The 24,438-nt window shown below is 38.9% G+C and overlaps 1 protein-coding gene across 1 annotated transcript; it reads right to left on the reverse strand.

The window, feature by feature from the left end:
• Window positions 1-947: 947 nt before the first annotated feature.
• Window positions 948-22,729, reverse strand: SLC15A4 (solute carrier family 15 member 4). The gene is made up of 8 exons (XM_052690820.1): window positions 22,087-22,729; window positions 15,670-15,965; window positions 14,758-14,926; window positions 13,661-13,738; window positions 12,834-13,002; window positions 9,770-9,925; window positions 4,639-4,797; window positions 948-2,349 (listed from the first exon to the last, which is right to left on the reverse strand). The coding sequence occupies exons 1-8, from the start codon at window positions 22,654-22,656 to the stop codon at window positions 2,201-2,203; spliced, it is 1,746 nt and encodes a 581-aa protein (XP_052546780.1). The 5' UTR covers window positions 22,657-22,729; the 3' UTR covers window positions 948-2,200.
• Window positions 22,730-24,438: the final 1,709 nt, after the last annotated feature.

The following is a 24,438-nucleotide window of genomic DNA, read 5'->3' on the forward strand; positions in this document are numbered from 1 at the left end:
AGGATGATTCCCATCAGATCTTCCTTCTACATTGGAACAATCTAAGAGCGAACATAACTAAATTCAAACAGCACCACTTCAAGGTATTTCATTAATGAGGTGCAGTGCTCAGTCACAAAGTTAATTGATGAGTCTTATTTCTGTGAGTGGAGTGGAATCACTAAAAAGACTGGGAGGAAGAATCAGCTAAGTCTTTGAGTCACAAGCCTGAGCATAAGCCTTCATCATCCCTTTGATGAGAAGTGCCAGATTAATCTTCATAAATGGTCATAATTACTTGTGCCTGGAGCTCAGCCAAGTCATTCCAAATAAAAATAATTAAATTGTACAATTGATTGCACGTTCAGTCATCTCCGGAGTGTAAGAACCAGCACAGTCCTACAGAAACCTGCAGATACTCACTGTATGCCTGTGACAAGCTAAAAGTCATCTGCCTAATAAGTGGACTAACCTACTATTAATTCATTAAACTCTTCCTTAAATATTCCATACAAGGTTTGGAAGTTTCCCAGAAGCTTGCCTGTGTGGGCTGTCACAGTGTTAGGCTCCTTGTTTCTCTGGTAATCTTCATTTAACTTGGATTAACCAGGTTAGAGCTGACCAGCATCCAATTGGAGATTTATGAGCGCTGGTAAAAATATGAAGACTGGAGAAAAATAGTGAAATGAAGTTCACTTCCTGCAAAAGGAGCAAGTAGGGACACCAGAGTTGACAATATCTAGCAGCAGAAGAAACAGTTACTGAGAACAGCAACAGTCCTTCAGACTGAATAACTGAAACAGTATATAATTAAGAAAGAACTCTATTCTGTTATTTCTCCTGATTATCACATCCAAGACAGTAGGTGTACTCTTACGTTACCTGACAAAGCTAATAGGATGTCAGTGCACATTGACATTTAATAGAATTTCAGTGTACGTTCAGGAAATAAAGGCTAAAAACCAGCATAGTTGAAGGACAATTTTATTCACCTAAAACAAAGAGTCAAAAGTCACAGCAAGGAAGTTCATTTTATTTTGTAAACTCATTAAAAAGATGCCCGTGTACAAAAAAAAAGGGACATTTTGACAACATAAATGCAAAGGAAACTATAAAATCCAATATATTAATAAAAAGTTGTTTTCATTTTATTTCCACATTATTCCTTGCAAAATATCATCTTCCATCCCAGCCTGCACGCAATCAGTTGTTAAAATCACTAAAATTCAGGAGGCCAAATGTGAAACCATTTGCTCTGCTCTAGGAATGTGTTGCTGAAAGATGCAAACCCTGCAGCATGGTAGCCAGAACAAAGATGCAGAACTGAAGGAACTGGCTTGAAAGGCTTCTAAATTGTTATTGTGCATTCATCTTCTGAGAATTCATTCTCAGTCCTTTCTGCAAATATTTAAAATATCCCTTAGGGAAGTAACAGTGTTAGACTGAAGAATACTCTGTCATAAGATGTATGTTTTCATTTTGGCCTAATACATCCAATGCAAACTCAAAACCAATTCTGAAGTGAAACCATTTCTCTGCCAACAAATGTTTACTATGCAGCACAACTTAGAGCAGCTGCATGCCAAGCTACTGCAGCACGCAGAACCAGCACATTCACAACTCAGCCTCCAGTATCAGACACTCTTGACTGCAAGTTTGGATCTTAATGGCTAAGTTCACTTCCAGTGAAAGATGATTACATTTTTTTTAATTACAGCTGATCTGCAACTTAATTTGTCCCTGCTTCTCCCAAGAAAACCGGCTCTTGTGGCTTACGTATGTTTGTTCTTGCGACCGCTACTTCGGGTTCCTGTGAAATGTTTTCTTTCTTATGCATCCTCAGTGTGGGCTTGAGGCAGCTGTTTCTGTAGATCCACGGTGTTTCACTTCAGTCAGACCTAACCCATGCCACACGTGACTCGCTGCACTCTATTTCCAAGCATTAGTCCCAGCTTTCAAGAGTTTAGTAAACATCACATGATTACAAAGAGCAACTCGAATGCCTAGGGTTAATACACTTCCAAGATTTGTGTTTGTCCTCTGCCAGGACATAGTGCAAGAAATGAGCCCCACCATCATAAGGCACTTACCTACGTTAACTGAGAGCGGCAGGGGCGAGAACTCTTGTAACATGCAAGTCTAAAAAGAGTCTCTCTGGAGAAAACATAAGATCTCACAGACTCAGCATGAGCTGCTTTAATAATCTGCTCTGTAACAGACATCAGATCCTTCCATTGGCAGCTACGTCATTCATCTTTGATTTCTGATGATCATATTTCACAGAAACAATAAGGAAAAGCAAGAGGGTTGCTCCTTGGATGGCAGCCAGTAAAAAAAAGTAATAATTTAATTGGCAGCCATTAATGTTACCTAGAAAAAAAATAGGGAGGAAAAAAATAAACATTAATAAAGAATATACAAGTGAAAACATCAATCCCTTTAAGTTTAAGTAGTGAAGACTTCTTTGCAAAACATGGGCAAGACCTAAACACCTTCCCACCTGACAGCACAGTTATGCAGGATAAATGATGGAACTTTACAGGAAAATACACTTCATCTTTCTTCAGTGTTTCACTGCCTTAAACCATATAAAGTCTCTGAGGAAGGAGGTGGACACTTACTGCATTATGTCCCTTATAAAAAGAATGGCAGGAAGCTATTCCCACCACTGTAAGAACTTTGTGCCAAGGAGGACAGTATATATGTAGCAACAGGCATGCTTCACCAGAGTCAGAACAATTCTAAAACTTTAATAATCTTCCACTCTTCCCCCTTCATTCTGCAAAATTGCAACGCTTTGCTGACCTCAAACAAAAGAGCTGAAAATCTCAATGATTACTTCTATATATGTAAGTAACAGAAATCACATCCATTTTTTCAGGAGACAACTCATTTCAAATGAAAATAGAAAGAATCAAAAAATAAATGGTATGAGGGAAGAAGTTTGGCAGCTCTGTAAGTACAGGACAGCAGTTATCTCAGCCCTCTCTTGGAACAAAGTGAAGAATCACGAAATGATACGTGGTTCTTTTCTGTTCAATTCACCTTTGACAGTCCCTCAAAGTTGTTATAAATGAGTGAGTTGTAGCACATTAATTAATGTTAAATTAAGAAAGCTCATTGCTAAAACATTATTCCTCTGTTAAGAAATATCCACTATTGCTGTACTTCCAGAACAAATATATTGTGGCTCATTTCCAACATGCCACATGAGCCACAGCCAATGAGACCATTAAGATTATCACAAAGGTTAGAAGGTGTAAAAATCCTGAAGCGTAGATCCATCCTAACAAGCTGTTCATGCAGTGTGCCTATAAATGTTCTGATTAAATTACTTTAATTACTGAAACGTATGATTCAATTAAAGGAATTTCTAGTAAAATGCAATAAAATTAAACCAAGTCTTTCCTTGACATTTAAAATACAATATACATGCGAATCTCCACTTCAAGAGCAGATGTGGTTAAAAAGTAGTCATTATCCTTTATGAGATGGGATATTAAACCCACGAAACCTCAAGTTTGTGTCAGAGAAATAACAGCCATTTCAAAGGCAGCAATCAACACTGACGTGCCAGCAAGGAATAAATGTTGTCAGTAGATTTTGGAGGCAGGTAGGTACATCAAATGGCACCAAACAGCATAAACTTGGTGCACATGCTTACAGTTATTGTGCAGCAGTAATTAAAAAAAAATTGGAAGTCTTTCATTTAATAAAGTCTTCTTACGATTCCTGCTCTTGAAGGCCCAAGTGAATTTTGTATGAGAATCTGGTAATGGCTTTCAATAGCATAAGACCAAATCAAACAGCAGCAGGTCTGTTTACTCCCCTGATATAAACAATAGAAGTAGTACCAATAGAACACGCTACAAATGGAAAGCAGCCATTGAGTGCCTCAGCCTTGAGCCAGACGTGATTAAACTTCCCTTTGGTGAGGACACTCACATAAAGCCAAGGCTACTTATCATCTTCTGCAATTTTTTACAAGAATGCCTCATCAAACAAGGCTGACTTCCAGAAAGTGTTACTTTCTGGTAAAACCAAATCAAACAGGGAATTTTCTCATACCAATTTTAAAGCAAGTTTAAGCCATTTACAGAAGGCCTGGCATATGTTTTGAGGATTTTTTATGCTCTTTCTGTTGGAACTAATTAAACCATTGATGATGCTAGGATTTTCTGAAATTCCCAAGGTGCCACCTACTGGTGCCAATAATTATTTTTAACTTCAACTGGCAATACAAAGCAAAAGTTCTATTGGACTTGAAAAGAGTAAAAAATAGCTAGCAGACAGAAATGGAAAAATGAACTCAGAGTAATTGCCACAGAGACTCTTGAAACTAAGAAGCTGAATAATCACTAAGAAAGATTTAGGTACATTTTATTCCCCATGTCTCCAGAAAGTACTTTCAGTACTTTAGGCACTTTGGCAAAATACTAAATTTGTGTTTCCCATGATTTCATGAGAACAATGTATTGTGTTGCCCTGTCACTTTAGTTCAGACCTATATGCAAGATGAAGCGTAGTCCTTAACATAACAGTAGACAAGTATGTATCTTCTAAGCAGTAAGATTCAACAGTTCCACATGCTTGATGCTCAACTGTTTCTGAAAAAAGCATTTGACTTCAAAGACTACAAATAAGCTGCAAATAACTTACCAAAATCAGTGTGATTACTCATCCAGCCAATTTCTTTAATAGACACCAATGCCAACAATCCAGATCCAACAAATGATCCAATCCCCGAAAAGAAAAAAAACAGCCCCATAATAGCACTCTGCATAGATTTGGGAGCAGCTGAATATGCAAATTCTAGACCTGTATAAAAAGAAAAAAAAATGTATATTATTGAGAGATCTAAGAAACCATAGTAATTTGTCCCTATTCAGTGTTATAGAATTTACATATGTATACTATTTCTGGTATGTTAAATATCCAAAACTAGCCTCAGATTTTGGGAGACATAGGAGACTGAAGTAGTGAATTCTTACTATTTCCTACTCTTCCCTAACTACTTTATGAATCCTGCTAGATATTGTAGAGGAAATGTAAGATATGGCCTGAAGCAGTGATGGAGCACCTGGTGGGATGGCAGGGCCAACCCAGGGGAGCTCAGGTATAGACAATGGACGTGAGTGATTGGAAGGGGTGGAGCCAGGATCCAGCCCTTCCCAGACATCATTTAAGGCTTGGCAGTGGAGGTGAGAGTATCTCTTGCTGGAGATTCTTGCATACCTTCCAAAGGTAAGCAGCAATTTTCCTTCATTTCTGTCTCAGCTGCATTTGGGTTCGTTCTCATTTGCTGCAGCTAAGGACTTTGCCATCCTGCTTTTACTGCGGTACTTTCCATCCCATTATAGCATTACAGTTATCAACTCTCAAACAGACAACATCTGAGACCAGTGCTTTGATCTCATTAACGTTACATGTACAATATCAAGGAATCTTCTGATGCAACCTATTCAGTTTTCTATCTAATTTTATTCTTTAAGATACATATTAAACCAAGTCTAATCTGGCAAGGTCCATGTTCACCTGTTTCTATGCTGTTGTGCAGTATTTATAAGGCAAGTGGCCTTCCTTACTAAGAACAAAGTAATCAAAAACAAGCTCTCTTGTTCTTGACCAGGAACATTTATTTCTCATAGGCTCCCTATCTGTATCTCTGATGTAAACAGAAGAATCAGTTGTATCTGAGAAGACAGCAGTTATTTGCAACTTAATTTTGATTTAGAACATTCTGAGCCCATTGCTTGCATGCATGTTCTTATTAAGGCTTATATAAATGACAATTCAACTTTAAGCCAGACTTATTCCAATTTCAACCAAGAAAACTAAAGAAAAAAATCCAATCCAATAACATCAATTTGAAAACAATCTGTGCTACTGAAATTGAATACCTACAGGACACATAGGTTAACTTTCTGCCTTGAAAAGACTAATGCCCACTATTAACTCTTTTTTTAAAGCAATATTCCTGTCAAAAGGGATTATTCACAAGAGACAGTTAAATCACAGAGCTTCTTCTGACAGATGAAAGGCTTGTTTCAAAACAGGCTGCTTCATACTGAAATTAATGACTGAATCCACTGCCTCATCTAACGCTTCTCTTGCCAGATTTACAGTTATAGACCTAAAACCAGCAAAAATATTGTACAAGATAATAAACATATGCTTATTTTTACTGTTATTGGTATTTAACTTCTGCTACTCCAGGCAGAGGTTAATTGATAGACACTGCATTTCTTTTCAAGGAAAGACTTAACACTTCAAGTGCAACAGGTCAGTTTGCATGATGGAAGGGAGCTCTTCCAAGAGAAACAGAATTACGTGTTTTCACTTACTGGTCTAACAGCATTCTGCACTGCCACCTGAGAAATCTCTGATAACAAACACACTTCTCTTTTCCTTTGCAAAACACATTTGAATGGCTCTATAGCAACCTGTCTGTGATTCTAGATGGGAACTGAAACATTCTTTGTGCAACTCAGCTGTGTAAGTTCCTGTAAATTCAAACCACAATGAGAGAATTGCTACAGAGAAAGAGAGAGTCACAAAAACCTCGTATTTATTTTGAGAATTAAAAAGTCAGTTTTCTTTTTGCTGCTAGTAATAACAGTGCAGACTTTTCAAGAACTATTTACCTGGCCAGTCTGACAAAAAAAAAAAAAATAGTAAAAAAAAAAAACAAAAAACAAGCATACTGCTCTTGGGATACAATTGTAATCTTTCTTGCTACAAATGTCAGGAGTACCGTTCATATTTTGGACCCCAGGCTTCCACATATACTGTATAAGTTAGGCTCAAGAACATCACGTGGAAGAGTGCAGATCATTTCTTTTCTTGTTCATTGCACAGATAGACTGGGTTGGTGGAAAATCTTAACACTCAAAACAAAAATCCAGAATGTGTACAGCGCTATTTTTTTATTCTTATTTTTTTTTAGGAGAGGGAAAAGCATATCTTTAAACTTGAATAATGTTTCCAACAAACCTAGAATTTAATCTAGCGTGAAGAATACAAAATCTTTTCTTTGCCTTCAGAGATGCTCTTGCCTGCTGGCAGCCACTGATAACAATTTCATGCTAGCTCAAACAATCACTTTTGATATTAAACCCTCCAGTTGGTGTTGTCAGGTGAGATGATGATTCCCAGCTAAATAAGAGTGCTTTAAGAGGACTGACAGAATAATACAAAACATTAATGCAATGTGTGTCATCTTTTAAAAGCAAATCAAGTGTAACTACTGTGACTTAATAAGTTTAGTTTTACAGTAAACAAAGAACCAACAGCTACCAAATCTAAGTTTCTGCTCTTATGATATTTAGTCCCCTTTTATTTGCAGTAAGTATTTTCAAATCAAGATAGTTTTGTGACCATTAACAGTTCAGTTTTGTGTGGGCTTTTTTAAGATGGCAAAAGAGATGCTTTTATCAGCACTGAGTATCAAACTGGTAAAGCACATTCTATTAAAGTCTTAAGGGGCTTTCTTAAAGATACTGGGAATTCAGTTTAGATAACAATCAGAAGACAGGGGAAAAAAGCTCTGTAAAACAAGCCACATGAAAGTGCAGTGCAAAAGCAATTAATATCTGCATGGAATTTTTGGTTCAAAGAGAAGCATTTGCTTTTTTTTTTTTTTTTTTTTTTAACATTGACCAACTAACAGTTTTTGAAGTCACAAAGCTGTTGATACAGATGCAGCAAGTGCAAACAAACAGCAGGGTATTCTCATAAGAATAATGTAAGCCTTAAAGACTTTGCTTTCCACAAAGAAGTCCAGTAAAGCAGTTGGGAGGAAAAAAAAAAAATACAGAAATACCACCAAACCAATCCTTAAATTGGAGCTCAGCCAGCAGCAGACTGATAAAAAAGGAGAAACAACAATGTATAAGAGAAGAAATTTACGTTGCATGAATACTGGTATTACAATGAATCATCTGTTTATCTGAGTTCCAGTTTAATTGGCACGGTCCCTGAAGTTGTAACTAAAACTAAAAAATTTTACTCTTGATTAAAGTTAAATATGGCCTCAGTTGCAGTAAGTAACTTGATTAAGCATGACTTCCATCTTCAGGTTGTTCTACTTTGGATCTGTGATGGCTACTGTTCATACATGCTGAAATGCACTGTAATACAGGACAGCAGTGGCTATGCAGCTGTGTTCCCCTGCAGAGGATACTGTGCTACCAAATTGTACTTTCCATTTAAGAATCTATGGCTTTTAGCATCTGAGTCTTGTTGTGCTGTAAAGATAGTGAACTCTCCCCACGCCTTCCAAGTGCTGAAGCAAAGGGAGGACTTGTCTACACATCACTGCGGGGCATGGAGACAAGCAATTTCCAAATCTCCTACATTTGGAATAGTTGGAGCAGTTTTTACCAAGCTGGATAAAAACTTACAGAAACCTATTACCTGTGCAGATAAACACATAAAGCTGTTTCAGAAACAGAAATAGGAGTAAGAACCCAACCCATGAAAGCCACATTTTTTTTTTTCTCCTTGCAAAGAAACCCAGGCTCTTTGTTTCATTTCCCAGCAGCTGTGATGACAGCCAACCACACATAACTAGAAACCTGATAGAGTAAAAGTTATCTCCTCCACAGAACATGTGACAGCTGGGGCCACTGCCAGCAAGATCTCAAAGAATCAGAGGATCTTGTTTTACTCATTGAGCTTTTCCAGTGTGAGGAATGAAACTGACCAGCCACAGGGAGAATGAAAACAGGAAACTCTGTTCTAAGCAAACTAAGGGAAAGAACTAAGCATAAAGCCAGTTTGAAAGGATGATCTTCTAAGTTCAAATTCTACAGTACTACAACAGTACTGTAGAACAGTACTGTAGAACAGTACTACAACACATTAATAAGTAACTGTAGTTAAGCAGGTAACAGAAGATTCTGAAATGGAGTCACTGGAGCTTGCAATGTATTACATCAGGTAGTGCTGCAATTCTACTGAAATAGTACCAAAATAACTACTTATGCGATCATGAATGTTTTCTATTATTAGTTATTAAGCATTTTCCCAAGCACTAGATATGTAAACGCTGCACTAAGAGATTCACAATAACACTTTGTCTAATTGCAGTAAGGCAGCATTAGCCACACCAGAGATAACAGATAAATTGGCTGTGCTTTCTTTGTGCTAACTAGCCATATACGTATATGAAACAGGCCAGAAAATAAGATTTAATACTCCTTTCACCCTCTCCTCCCATTTCACTTTCAGCTTAATTGAAAACAAACAATTTTTGTTTAGTGTCACTTAACTCTTCTTATCATATAGATGTAGAAACTCAAGCAACATGAATTTAAGGTGGGAATAAGTTTTGATTTTTAAAGAGTGGTTCCTTCCTTTTTGCCTTCAGAAAGGAAGATTCCACATCCTAACGGACAATCTGAACTGTGAGCTCAGTTTCTAAGAGGAAAAGCTATAGAACGAATTTTATTTGCAATTCAGAGGAAACAAAACAGCATTAAAACCACTCTTTTTAAAACACACTGTTGAAAGGTTATCTTGTCTGCCATTAGGGCTTGTGCATATCCCATGCTAACTGAATAGCAGGCAAACATTCAAATGCTGCTCTGCCTGAAACTCAGTTTTGCGAAGCCAATTTTCAAATGGGAAAAACAACATACAAAGGGAAAGCAAGCAATTAAGTTATACTGCATAATATTGCATTTGAGGACATCAGTGCTCATTTATAATGATTCGAGAAGGAAGTATTTTCTAGAACCCATCATTTGTGATAGAGAAGAAAGCAGATCTAAGACACAGAATCTCTTACCTGCTATACTCGCGAATATTTCACTGAATCCGATGAGCACATACTGAGGAATCTGCCACCATATTGGCAGATCTGCTGCATGGTATGTAACATTTCCAATTGTCTGATTGATTGTTTTGATCTTTACTATCTTCAGTCTGTTGCTTTCCAGAATTCCTACATGGAGTGGGGGAAAAAAAAAAAAACACTTAAGAATTAAGAGGAATTAAGAATTAAATAAGCATTCAGTCCTGCATGTCAATTACAATTTATTAAACAGGAATATGTATTTCCTCTTCTGAATAGTCTGTAGTGATTTCTACTCTTATTATAGTTACTTTAAGGAGCATAGTTCCTCTGCCAGAGAACTGCAGCAGTTATATTCTCATTCAGTAGCAATAATTATAAAAATACTTAACCTTTTGCCAGATGGATTAGTGAACAGCTTTCTCACACAAAATTTGGTTTGGTTCTTTTTTAAGGGATGTGTGGCATTTTTGTCATTGCTTTTCTTTTTTAAATACATTTTCAGAAACTACTCCTTTGAAGTATCACAGGGTGCTGGTAAGCCTGGAACCATTTTGCTTATTAAAATGGTTCCAATAGTGCTATAAAGAGCGATTTCCTTCTCACCATCTGTTTTTGAGGGAAGACTATTCTGAACTCAGTGCTTAGTGCTGGCCACCACATTTTCTCTGCCTTCCTTGTTTCCTTCCAGGTGATCACTTTGACACCTTTTTTTAAAGGTATCTTTCTTTAGCTCTTCAATTAACTCAGTGCCCTCTGAACCATGAGAAGATGAAGTAATTCAAATAAAGCAGGGTATATCTTGATGTTTTGTTTTTAACATAGCCAACAGTTTAGAATGGAACTTAGAACATTAACAAAGCAGCAGATTCAGCCAAGAACTCATGCATAACTTCCTTCATATTATATCTAGCACAAAATCATGGTTCTTCAAAGCAGCTAGAGATCCTTAATGTGTTTGACATTCTTCACATCGTAAGAAGTTTAGCTGGTGTTTAGCATCACAGGAGTGTAACTACATTATACTAAACTGCCATAGAATCTAGAATCGATTGATTCCATCTTAGTCTTTGAGAGGCAAACTTCAAGTTTAATCTTACTTTATTTGTAGTTAAAAGAATCTTAAATTCTTGAAATAATTGTTTAAACTCTATAAATGAAGTAGATTTTCCAGCTGAATAACCTCAAATCCTGCTGCTCAGAATGTACAGTAAAATGCATGAAGCGCAGCAAATGTTTGCTACGTCTCATCAGCTGCAGTCTCACACAGTTTATAAGGTATTTAATACAATCTAAGCATCTAATAGGAAGCCATAACAGCATCCAGAACTAATGCCAGTTAGATAAGCAAGTTAAAATGGAAACATGGCCCAAACAAATAATTAGTACACTTTTGCAAGACTTCAAGCTAAGATATTAACATCCTCAAGTTCTCAAAATTGAAATCATTTCCTCTAATGCAGAAACTGTGGCAAGCACTGTTGTATTTTAGAAACATTAAAATATGTCTTCTAGAAATACAGTTTAATGAGAAAAAAAAAAATTATGAAAGAGACAACAAGCTTTTCCCCATTAAACAGAGTCCCCTGTGCCTCAAAGCTGCCACAATGAAAGCACTCGAATTCACATGATGATGAATGGATGCCAAATTATTCTAAAAGGTTCAACTTTCCACCCAGGTGATCAAACCAACAGAATTGTGCATCATTTTTGTAGGTGAGTAGAACAGAAAGCATTTGACATTAAGGATTCTGCTACGTGAAATCATTCCCCCAACTTAGCAATCCATGCTCAATATGCTTCAGCCCTCCCAGCGCTAATACTGATATTACTGTTTTTGAGTTCAGTTCTATGTGAGCCAGCAGGTTCTATTTAAAGAGCTGACATTTAACTGTTTTACATCACCTTCTTTTGCTGGTAGCAGTGTCCTGTGTAACATGGAATGAGAGAAACATTCCTATTTTAAGTTTAAATGACTTTGCTAAAAGAACTTTACTTGCCCACATACAAAGTGACCTTCACCTAATAAGGTAATTATCTCTCTCATTGAAAGAAATCATAATAGCCATATAAAGTGTCCCTTTCCCTAAAATATAGGAGATTACAACTGCTAAAATTAATTTATTTAATGCTATCATGCTTTATCAATATGTTCATTACAGTGATACTGGGTGAAGGCTATTCATTCTATGAAGCATTGCTCAGAGATGTTCAGTTCCACATCAGCAGTGCTTAACAGCTTTAAATCATCTCAAAAGCAGCTGATTTATGGTTTGAACAGAGATGCCATCTTTTTCTTTTCATGCTATAGCTAAGCTATTTTACACTACAGTAATTCCCAAACATTAGGGAACATTAAGGTAAGGGAAGGGGAAAAAAAAAAACCACAGTGGGAAGAAGAAAGTCTTGTTCAGCAATAACCTAACTTTATTATTTCAGATAAAGGGAAAGGATTTTAGGTAGAAATTCAATTATTTTAAACTCAAAAGTCAGACTGCATGAAGGAGCATACTTCATTTCTGAACCTCTTTGTTTTTCAGGATAAATAAATATTCAACTTCAAGATAAACAAGTAATAGATCAGAGAACATGGTCTTTCGTAATATAATAAAGTTTATACTAGGAGCACTAAAGGCTTCAAATCCAAATGCTAAACACATTGTTCAGCCAAGCACTGATCAGTGAAGATAAGGCATCTGTTATGAAAGTAGGGTTGAAGATAAATTGTCCTGAATCAAGCATAGTAGAAGGTAATGCTGGCAGTTAATTAAGCAAATACATAAACCTGAAAATCTTAACTTAGAAGTTGATTTTAAAAGGCATACTCAAAGCCTATCTGAGGCAGGAAAAATGCTCCTATTTTATTGGAAAAATTCAAACCAGTCTAGTAACCTTTGAATAAAAAGTCCTTCATTGTAGGAAATGCATCCATGCAGTTGCATTCCAGCTATCTCATGAAAAAGACTCTTGAATATTCTTGAATGAAAGGTTCAAGGCTTTCAAAAACTTTATTTCAAATTGCTGATTAAATAAGCAGATCTCCAAGTTGCTTTCTTACCTGCAGCAAATGCTGAACACATCACAAAGAACATCCCAACTGCAATCCTCTTCAGTGATGATGGGAGCAAGCCATTCCTCTTCAAAATGGGGTCCACTAATTTATCTTTTAAGGGTATTAGGATGAGAATAAGCACTGCATCAAACATAGTCAACCAGGCTGCTGGAAACTAAAAGAATAGATGACTGAAGTTAAGAACTTCATGCTTAAGGGGTTAGATTTTTCTTCCATTATGTAACAGAAAATATTTTTTGATGAAATGCTGAGATAGAAGGTATTTTCAGTTTCTCTTGCATATATTGTTATATTTATTAAACGATACACATAAGTTGCTCTGAAAGTAATGCCACCTATTTATTTCCATGAAAACTATAATTGATAGAACACAATGACACTGTTTGATAGAACAAATTCTCATCTACATAATGCTATTTTTCACCATAGCCACCACCATCAGCTGATTTGTGCAGATGAGTTGACTGAAATGCTCTTGTGATCTGTGCTCTGAAATGAGTTATCTGAAATGCTCTTGTGGTGTAACAGCTGTGCATGGCCATTCAGAACATGGCTTGCTTTTCACATTACTGTCACCACTCTTGAAATGCCTCTCCACCACCTCACTGTACTCACATCCACTGTGTGAACTCTATATTCTAGAACATATGCCTAAATCAATGTAGTACATGCAGTTCATGCTTTTCAATGTCCCGTGTTTATGGCTGCTGATTCCCCTTAGCTGTTACCTTAACTTTCTAGAGTTTTTGTACAAATTTGTTTTGCATTTCCACTAAAGAAAAAATACTTTTCACTTGTTGTGTTCTACTTACCGTATGAACTGAGTTGGTGTCATTTGTTATTTCAGGAATTTTCAGATGAAGACTTTGCAATACATATGTTGTCTGCATCTAGTATTAAGGAAGATGAGTTGAGATTATTTGGACAAGCCCAAATGACACCAAGATGGTCTTACTTTATTAATAATTAACAAAGATTACACCAAAAGTAAATTGCTAATTTAAGAAACCAAAAAGAACTACTGTTTGAACATTATAAACTGTTTTTAAGCTGTCAATTTAATTTTACAAAGTGCACAAAGACTCATTTGTGTGATTTGAAATACAGTTACAGTATTTTCCCCCAAACATATGCTACTCCATCCCACTAAGAAAGAAGTAGAAAGGAATTAATTAAAAACGCAATCCAGTCCACTGACCCTGACCTACGTGAATCAACTGCAAGATGAAACAGTGCAATATTTAAGATAAATTAATTTGTACATCTATGAAACATTTTAATTATAAAGTATTCCCTGTAACTGCTTTTCATGTCTCAATTTGAGGGGAAAAAGCCTAAAAATTCTTCACATACAGGGAAGAGTGCCCAGAAGAAATGTAAAATTAGATACACTGGTGTACTGATCAGTTGATTCAGCTTTCCCCAGTAATTTTATCCAACAAAGCAAATATGCAAAAGCAGCTACCGTTGCTCAGTATTATTTTTGCTAACAGAATATTATGTGATGCAGCCCTAGGTATGTAAAAGGCAAGTAAATAACATTATTGAATACATGGGTATTAAACAAGGCATGCAATCAATACTGGAGTTCTGAAGAATCCTGTTCAATATTTGGCTTCTCTAGAATCATAGCTGCTAAATGGTAACTGTAAATAAACTTTATAGAACGGTATCTGCATCCCCTCCCCACTAGAAAACAACTTTCATGTACCTTCTTCAAGTAGAAGCTCTGTGAGGAAATTTTCAGAGAGGAGTTAGGTTTACAGCCTCGGCTCAGAAGTACAGCTTAACAATAATAGCCCCAGATCTTTCAAATGCAGTTGTTAGAGGAGGCAGTTATGGCCTTTACATTTGAGATTTTTTTTTTTTACATATGACAAAGAGTGCACAACCATTTGAAACTACTCACTTGAAAATACACTGTCCAATAAGGTATTAAAGCCAGAAAGACAGGTATAATCTTCACGAGAGCTTTCACATCTTCAACTTTATCTTCTCTGAATGGACCTCCACGTGACAGCTTAGCCATCTCAAACAGGCTCTGCTTACGAGGCTGCTGAAGGACTCCCTGGCCTTCACTGTTGAAAAGATCATGGATAGTTTCACTTAATAACAACAACACCTGACTTGACATCTTGTAATACTATCCTGCATTATAAAAATAAAAAAAAAATCATGCATTTCCAAAATTAAGTTGTTCTTAACAACAAATTAACTAGACCAGAGTGGATCAGTAGCAGGTGAAAGCACAAGGTGAGACGTTCATTATAATGATTTCTTTTTTCCCTCATTCATCCCCATGTATAAATAAATGGGGCTGCAGTATGCAGAACTTAACAGTACCACAAAATTTGTTACTCTAACTCACTGAGTTCTTACAAAGTGAATACGTGGAAGCTATTGCTGCAAAGGCACCTCACACATTTTACAGTCAGTGACCTAATTCAGCCACCAGTGTGCTATGGTCATATGTTTCAGCTACCCAACAAACCTCATAAGAAAACACTGAATGCAGATGGCAGTGTATATAAAATCAGATGGTGCCCCATAAATGTATCTAGGCAGTTTGGAAAGCTCACTAATGTTTAAAAGCAGCAAAGTTGGGTAATATTCCAGTGGTTCAGTTGAAAACAGCAGAGATTCAGTGATCTCGAAACGCATCTCCTTCATCCCAGTGGTCCCACAATACAATCCCCAGGAACCAAATTTCTTTTGGTGTATTCTCTCCTATGACTTACTGCCAGCTAGCCTGTGCAAATTAGTTTTAATTCTTAGAGTGATTCACTGTAATTCAGACTATACAAAAGAGCTCATTACAAACCTATTAGTCGAATGTTCCATATGTCTTTTTCTTGAGCAACAAGAATATGCAAGAATTTTAAACATGTCTGTGAAGGCACTACCATCAGGTGGCTTTGTGATGAAGAAACTCTGACCACACAAAAAAACCATGAATGAAATCCCAATGCAAACCGTTGGGATACTATATCCAATAACAAAGCTCACATTCTGTTGAATGTATGCAATGCCTCCCAGAGACAGAATAGCTCCCAAATTAATGCTCCAATAAAACCAATTAAAAAATCTTCTCGTGGCTTCTGGACCTCGATCTTTGACCTGAAAAAAATTGAAAACAAGTTGCTCAATTTCTGAAGGAAATTCAGAGTGCTTATTACAATTCAATCAACTACAACACACTGAAAAGTTCAGGTTTCATTCAGATGTAACTGTTTTAGCTTAGCATTGTATGTGATGTAACAATGCCTTACTAAAATCATCTGTGATGTTATTGCCCTTCTAGAAGTTCAGTATTTGGACTGAAGTCAGATTAAGGCTAAACTGCACAGCTTCTCCAGAAAGGCTGTTATTACTTCTACTGCGCTGTATCTCATGTGGTCATTTCTCTAGACAAACTTTGCTCAAATTACCATCCCATAAACCACACACAAATTGAAATAGCTTCTTTTTAGTTAAAAAAAAAAAAAAAAAAAAAAAAGTTAAAGTACCCCAAAATCCATCCATTGCTAGTATTACAATTGCCTCTTCCAACTGCATATAGCTCACACTTAATCACATTCCATTTTCCAAGCCTCAAATGACTATTTGGTGATTAAAGCCCAAATTCCAAATTTAAGCTTTAACACAGTTCTAATTCCTCTCATCAGAAAATAAATTGAAGACTTGCCATTCTGACCTTAAAAGGGAAGAAAAAAAATAAAAATCAAGCTGCTTGAGGTTTCAGGCAGTAAAAACCCTATTAAACATTTTCCCTTCTATCAAGTCAGCCCAGTTCACGGTGTACTTTTTCTGCTTGAAGTGTTTCTCAAATGTAAATAAGACATCTCTACCTTATAGAATCATCCTGCACCGTTTTTATCATCACTCCTCATTCTCTATTGCTTACCATAAGTCACCCCATGTGGTTGTCGTTTAGTCACAAGAACTCAGGATAACTCATAAGTTGTGATGTAAGAGATATTACACAAGTTAAAATGTGAAATACCTTTAAAAAGATCAACTTGTCTATAGAAGATTCCATAACATCATTTTTGTCACTGTTTTATGACTGAAAGGCCATTAACATTGACCATTAAGTACCATGCACTGGACTTGCTGAGTCAGTTGTTGACTTTCAAGTTTCCCTTCCTCATTTTGCCAGATCTTGAAAAGATTTGTGTTAAGTTTGCAATACAAAAAACAAACCATATCTTGAAATACATTTTTAACGTTGTCAGTTCTGATTTATAGCTTCAGGTTTTTCAGTGGTGCAGAAACCTTACTGTGTTGTTTAAGCAAACTGAACAAAATAAATATTAAAGCATTTATTCCTATGCATGGTTCATAGCATTATTAGGCACTGAAGTATGTCTGTTGGCAAGTCAGATACAATCTCAAAGCCTGCGACTTAGAAATTCCCCTTCTCCAGCATCAGATTGGTACCCATTCCTTCATCTTAAGGGTCATCAACTGCAGTAGTGTATTAAAGTAGGTATTTATCCCAGATCCTAAATGATAGCAAGGTATTAGCAAAGAGTTATATCATAGAAAGCGTTCCAATTTGGGTAATGAATTATCAATCTTTTTGATAAAAGGTTTTAATTTCTTCATGATAAAGTCTCATTCTCTTAGTGCAAAAAAATGACTTCCCATCCTATCTCACAAATGACCTTGCTTGTGACTATGCAAAGACAAGTGAAGACATGAAAGCAAACTTTGGTACAGTATAAGAAGAGGGAAAGCACAGCATGGGATTTCTATCAAGCATTATCCAACCTCCAACTTGGAGCTCCTGACAAACTTCCTGATCCAAGGACAACCTCCATCTACTTAATGACCTGCAGTTGAATTTTTCCCCTGCTGAACTTGTCCAGCCTGCCCCCTGAACCCAGGTCAGCTCTTAGAATCCACAACAGCCTGTGGCAAAGAGATCACCAGGTAATTACACACTGCAAACATCACCATTTATCCATGTTGAATGTGCCTAACACTAGCCTCGCTTGTGTTCCCTAACTCCAGAAGACAACAGAAGGCAGCTAGCTGAGCTTTATCCCACTGATGATCCATTTCTACTCCTCTCATTTCCAGAAACTGCTGTTACATCTTCCTTTTAGCTGCCTTTTCTGAGGTACAGGAAGTTATAGACTCTTGCATGGTTTCTTGCACAGAACCCACTGACCATGACTCTTCCCTGGAACTTCCCTCCCATCCTCCAGGATCCCTTCTGAGACAGTCACAAAAAAGGAACATAGACACACCACAGGCCTACAAAGAAAAGAGTTCATGTTCTGCTTTCCTATCAAGGTATATATATGTGCACAAAAAATTACATACAGCCATGCCTGAAATGTCACTATGGCATTTCATTGACCAACGTTAATAACTCATCAAAAATCCCACCAGACTAGCTGGTGGAAGAGCTACAAAGACACTTCATAAGAAACAGAAAACATGGTAGAATTAAAAGGCAATCCTTGTAGTTCCTTTCAAACATTGCAAGGTCTACCCAAAGTATCAGCTATATTTACAGAGGGCCATACAAAGTTTCTCCCTGTTGGCTATTATCTGAACTCTGTAACAGCACAAGATAGATTTGTTCTCTCAAGTGTTCACTGAATGAACAATAAGTATATATTTCTCCTTTCTGTTACTAATACTGCAGATGTAGATGATTAATATGTGGCCAAGAAGAAGAAAAACATACCAAAGTTTATTTTTGATTGACTTTTAACACCAGTAAAATGGAAACATCAGTAATACTTCAAGGCTGGAGTGCTAGACTGCCTATCACTGAATTAAAACATTGTACTAAAACTGTTTCAAAGGTGCTCCAGCTGAAACCAACAGCAGCCAATATCTAATGCACACAATGCAACTGCTGTAGGTAACAACAAAAAAAAAACCCACAAACCCAAAGAATGATAGAAAATGAGTAACTGTAAGCGTTCTGGTCACAGCTGCATTGTCAATCACTGACCAGCTGCCATTGCTGCCTGCACTGAGGTGGCCCCTAAAGAGGAAATAAAACTTGCTATTCTCAAGACGTCTAACATCATTTTTGCAAAAGAAAGTTTAGCCTAAGCCTTGAAATTTCTGCTGTCCAAACGGTCATTTTCTTGATGTATTTGATAACTATCCTTTACATGTAGCTAATCCAAATGCAGAAAGAAAATCAATATGGCATGCTGAGTGTTATAATTGGACCTACACAGCATTGGATTTCAAAACAGTAAGGAATGGTTCTCAGAGCCAAAATTTTGAATACAAAACACGTATATTACACTGCCTAAGGTCAGGTGAGATGCAATTACCACCACAGTTCTCATGCTAAAGAATCTCAAGGGCCTGTAATACTGTGCTACAGGAGCTGTGCAATAATAAGGTTATTTACAACCACTTTCAGTTGAGGAAAGAGCCCTGTAACCCTGCCCTGCAATACTCTAAGCCTACTAAGGATATAAGGTTAACATCTTAGAGTCGTGACCAAAATGTTAAACACAGCTCAAACTAAGAGAATAACTGGTTCTTCAGCTACAGCATTCTGTGAAAGTGGTCACTAAAAAAATATGTGACTGACAGCAACCTCCATGGCCCAGCTGCCACTGACATTCCCACTCAGTCCTCATTCTGACTTAGAAGAAAGATGATCACTTGCTGAATTACCCCTCTCCTGCATTTTTCAACACCAGTATCTTGGAAGATGACCCAAGCAGTCCCTACAGCTTGACAACACTGCTCAAATATTGAAGTTCTATTAGGCAGGTTCTCCTGATTTTTACATGAAGAGCCAGGAATCCACACAAGCACACAGTGATTCACCAGTTATTGTTTGAGAGCAAGTGGAGGGAGCTCTGTAACAAAGCTGTGCACAACTACTTTGTCACTTCAATTTTCATACTAAAATTTGATCAATCCACCTTGCCAGCCTGCTTCCTCTCACTGTTGTCCTGTAGTACTGTACATGCGAATGCTACAAGTTCAGTTTTCAAACTGTTGCCTTCAGATTGTTTGAGGTCCAGTCTCCCAAGTTAAATAACAATGAAAGGCAACTTGCTGTTAGCAGCCTTCCTTTCTTTATATGGGGTTTCCTATCCTTCCCCAGAAGAAAGGCTGAAAAATCACTTTATACCAGCAACTGCCAACAGCACCCTGCCTTCGGCAATGCTGAAAACATTGCTGTTAAGGTAGCAAAGCCGGAAGATTTTTGGCAAGAGAGAGACTGATACACTTAATGACTAGAGTGGCAATTTAGAAAGGAGAAACTGTGTGGGATAAAAGTAGCATCTCTAATCACCTTAACTCCAAACCAGATTCATCTCTAATTAGAACAGCGGTACCAGCTGACACCAGACCAGTCATCTACCACTGATTTTTGGCTTCAGATTAGCTTTCACAACGAGGGACAGTCATATAGTTTCCCAACTCTAAAAAGTCATGAACTGCTGCACAGAACAGGAAGTGACTGCAAACTCCCACCCAAAAGGGGAACTGGAAACTGCCAGGTTATACACATCACATGCTTATAAGCACATGCTCATATTCTGAGAAGCATCAGCTCAGATTTAGACATAAGCATTGGATCAGTCTGCAGCTTCTGGGGGAAAAAACAAACACAAAAACACCTTTATTCTCAGCAATCTGTACCTATGTACCCAGCAGTTTGCTTTGTTACCATGTGGAGAGAAGACACTTATAAGGCCCAGATCTGCACCATGAGGTAAATGGTACACTGTCACACATTTAACACATAGGCTAGTGAAACAGAGAAGAAAAATTTGGTCCTCAGCAGAGCAGTAGTGATTATGAACCAGCAGGAATATTTCTTGTGCTTCATCCTACATAAATCACTGGGAATTAGCTGCACACCTTGCCAATAACTGCTTTCACTGAAATCCTGAGGGAAAAGACAAAAAATAAACATAAAAACTCCAGCGACAGCAGCTACGCTTCCATTGGCAATGGTTCTTCTTTTGCTCTCTCCCTGCCATTATTTATCCGTTACATTTAATGGTCATAAAGTGTCCTGAGGATAAGAAGTCAGTTTTGAAAAACACCTTACAAGATAAAGTCATATTAAAGCTATTTCACTTGATGGGCTTGTGCTGGTTTAAACAGAGCTGATACACCGGAGACATACGATCCCAGTCTATAATAACGTTTTACATTTATATACTGCCTTTCACTCTAGAATCTATAATATGTGAGATGCCAAAGAATGAGAAATGTAAACTGCACAACAGAGAATAGAGGGACACTTGGCAAGGAGATTGTAGTAGATTCCAACCTCTCACATACAATTTCGTGGTACTTTTGCCAGCACTCAATGGACCAGTAAGCTGGATTGAAGGTATGTTCCCTTCTTCAGAACCTGCATTTGTTAGGAAAGCTGCTCATATCTAACAATCTGAATTTCTCAATTTGTAAAGCAGGAATTAAACGTGAGTTCCTCACAATCAACATCCTACCTTAGCATAAGGCTACAAAAAAAAATACACATAACAGCGCATTCCAGAGCATAGTGAATTATGAGCTATCTGTCAAATACTGTCTGTAAAGTTTCTTGGTTCTGCAGCGATGACCCTGTGAATCATATCACTGAACTGGATCTCAGCACAGGACAAGTCCTTATGAGAACAGCTCAGGTCACTTAATGCTAAGAGAGCAAATTCCCACCGGTCATCTGGAACAGCATCAGCCTGCACAAAAATTCCACTGCAGGGCACAGTGCTGTAATACCTTACAGCTAAACAATGCCTGTTCTCTATCCTTCATTCATCACAGAAGGATGATAAAGGCCCCACAGCGCTGCCTCAGAAGACCTGTGCTACTCTTGTCAAAGCTAAAACATCTATCAGGTATTGCACCTGATTGAGCTCTGAGGTCATATTAACTCAGTGCAAACTCCACCAAGTAGGATAGCTGACAATCTACTCCACAGCCACCAAGAACCTAATCCAGCTCCTCGGTGTGGTGACACTCTCAGCCAGATTGGATCCCTGGGCTGCACAGAAGCCAGAAGCCATAAGAGATCAGGCATGATACAAACTCCTAAACCCCATCCAACAGGGCATGGCTCAGCAGCCTGCATTACACAGAAACTGGAAGCCACGAGTCCCTCCAAGCTTAACACCTCCGTGAAGCAGCTGGCACACCATCCACCCCACTGAACGTGGCCGACACCCATCCCCTGGGCCACACCAGCACCACCGAACGCCGTGGCAGCCACCACGCAATACTTGACCTGATCTGCCCCAAACGGGGTGATGTTGGCCTTGACCGACCCGACTCCCAGCCCCACCAGCACCAGTCCCACGAAGGTGGCGGCGGCGCAGTAACGGGTGGCTCCCAGCTGGGAGCACGGCGCCAGCGTGGCGTTGGCGGCCGGAGAGGAGCAGTTCTCTACGGGGAACAACGGGATGTCCCCGCAGAGACCCTGGCGGGTGTGCGGCGCGGCGATGACGGGGAAGGCCAGCATGCCCAGCAGGTAGAGAGCCATGCTGAGCAGGATGGTGCCGAACTTGCCCAGCAGCGCGTCGGCCAACCAGCCGCCAAACGGCGACACCAGGTAGGTGATGCCCATGAAGAGCAGCAGAGCCTGGCTGGCCTGGGCGCCCTCCCAGCCGTAGGGAGGCCCGTTGAGAAACAGCACCAGGTTGGAGGTGATGCCGTAGAAGGCCACTCGCTCCAGCAGCTCGGCCAGCAGTACGGCGGCGCAGGCCAACCTCCGCCCGTGGAAGGCGCCGATTGCCGCGTGTCCGCGCTCCCCGCTGCCCAGCAAAGGGCTGCGCTCGTTCGGCTCGGCCTCCTCCATAGCGGCGCCTCCCAGCCGCGGAGCGGCAGCTTCCCGGCCCGCCCGGAGGTAACTTCACCGCGGCCGCGCGGCGGGGCCCCACAGGACCCACCTACAAGTGGGGGCAGCGCAACGCCATTGGCTGAGCTCGGTGTCGCTCAACCGGCCGCGCCATCACGTGAGGGGGACGTCTGGGAATGGTGGGGTGGGAGGAGGTGCAGGAAGGGGCGGGGCTGTGCGAGGTCGGGCTGGGGGCGTGAAGGCGGCGGGTTGTGGGCTGTTCCTCAGTGCAGACCGGTTCGGTCCGATTGTACGCTTGGCTTTTTTTTTTTTTTTTCTTAACGTTTTGTCTTGCAAAAGGTGTCACGGGTGGAGGCTACAGCAGAGAAAATTGATTTGAGTGTTATCTTGTTTTTTAGCTCAGGCTGAGAGTTACCTTCTGGGCTTTAAATGGAACCACGTGTCTTCATTAACTGCATGTATCTGACCCTGGCTTCCATTAGAGCCCTCATTTCATTTCCCTTTGGTTTTTCTCCAATAATAAGGACAGTGAAATTAAAATGTGATTTATTTTCATACTTTACTTCTCAGTTGGAAAAGTGGGAGCTGGGGTTGTCATCATGCAATGGCCATCATGAAGAACAGCCATGGATATGTGCTGTATACATCCTGCCTGTGTCACAGTGCCATGTGTGGGTATGTGTGGGGCAGAGCTCCTTATCAGAGCTGTATGTGGTCACGCTGTGTCATTAGTACAGGTGGAGAACGCTGACTGATGCCAGTGCCACGAGGAATGGGACTGGAGAGGATGTATGTTGGTTGTCATGAGATTGGGGCACTGAAATAGACTTTTGTTCCACCATCCCATGTGCTGGAGTAAAGGTATTAAGGTATGTTTAAGTGTTTCCAGCACTGGAACTTACAGCTGCAATTCTGACCAGCACCGAATGGGAAAGCTGCTTCCCATGGGTGGATTGAATAACATGGTGTAGTTGCACCCAGTGTGTAGGTATGAGTTAAAATTTTTGGAGCAGCGTTGGTAATTGAGCAAGTGATGCTTGTAAAAGTAAATGCTTTCATTTAATGATGGGCCTCTGTAAATAACATATGCTGTAGAAATGACTCAGTTAATATATTTGCTCTCTTAGTGGTTATACATCACGTCAAAGGGCAATGAGGAAAACACAACCAACAGCTTTACAGAGATCTCTTGGTGAACTACTGTAGTTTAACCCATTCTGTAATTTAAACCATTGCCTTTCAATTTTATTCCGCTTAATACAGCATCTCATACTGCTTGTGATAACATTTTCTAAAGAGTCCAGCAGTATTTCCTGGATACTACGAAGTAATTAATCACACTTTGTGTTATTGTGTGCTTCAGTATATGCAGTTATGGCATTCTAGGCCCTTGGTAATTCACCTTAGAGAATGAGGTGAGCTTTTATATTGGTAATGTTTGAAAACGTATTGTAAAATGTTACCTCAGTCTTCAGGTATTGAGAAATAGGCACTTTCACTGCAATTCTTTCTGAGCATCACTCCATCCTGCTTTAGGCTGTAGAACTAAGAAATGACCATGTTTTGTATTACATGAGCCATTTTAGGACAGTGGAACAGAGCTGCAAGAACAAGGAATGATGTTCTTGTTTGGCACAGGTGCTGCCAATTTTTCTTGATGCATTACAGCTGTATGAGATACCTTGTGGGGGTGGAGTCTGGGAGTCAGAGTGTGCTGGTAATGGACATATTATACATAATGTCAAGAGAGGAAAGGCAGCTGCCTAAGGTTGAAGCACTACA

Source organism: Tympanuchus pallidicinctus, unplaced genomic scaffold (assembly GCF_026119805.1).
Source record: "Tympanuchus pallidicinctus isolate F22 unplaced genomic scaffold, pur_lepc_1.0 scaffold28, whole genome shotgun sequence".
Lineage (NCBI taxonomy): Eukaryota > Metazoa > Chordata > Aves > Galliformes > Phasianidae > Tympanuchus > Tympanuchus pallidicinctus.

What these genes read in the sequence shown, in the direction of transcription:
- SLC15A4 (XM_052690820.1), bottom strand. Translation starts at nt 22,656, where the DNA reads ATGGAGGAGGCCGAGCCGAACGAGCGCAGCCCTTTGCTGGGCAGCGGG. An exon ending in ACACCAACTCAGTTCATACG is followed by an intron (nt 13,003 to 13,660) that starts GTAAGTAGAACA and finishes CTATTCTTTTAG; the next exon opens with TTTCCAGCAGCCTGGTTGAC. An exon ending in GAGTAATCACACTGATTTTG is followed by an intron (nt 2,350 to 4,638) that starts GTAAGTTATTTG and finishes TTTTTTTTCTAG; the next exon opens with GTAACATTAATGGCTGCCAA.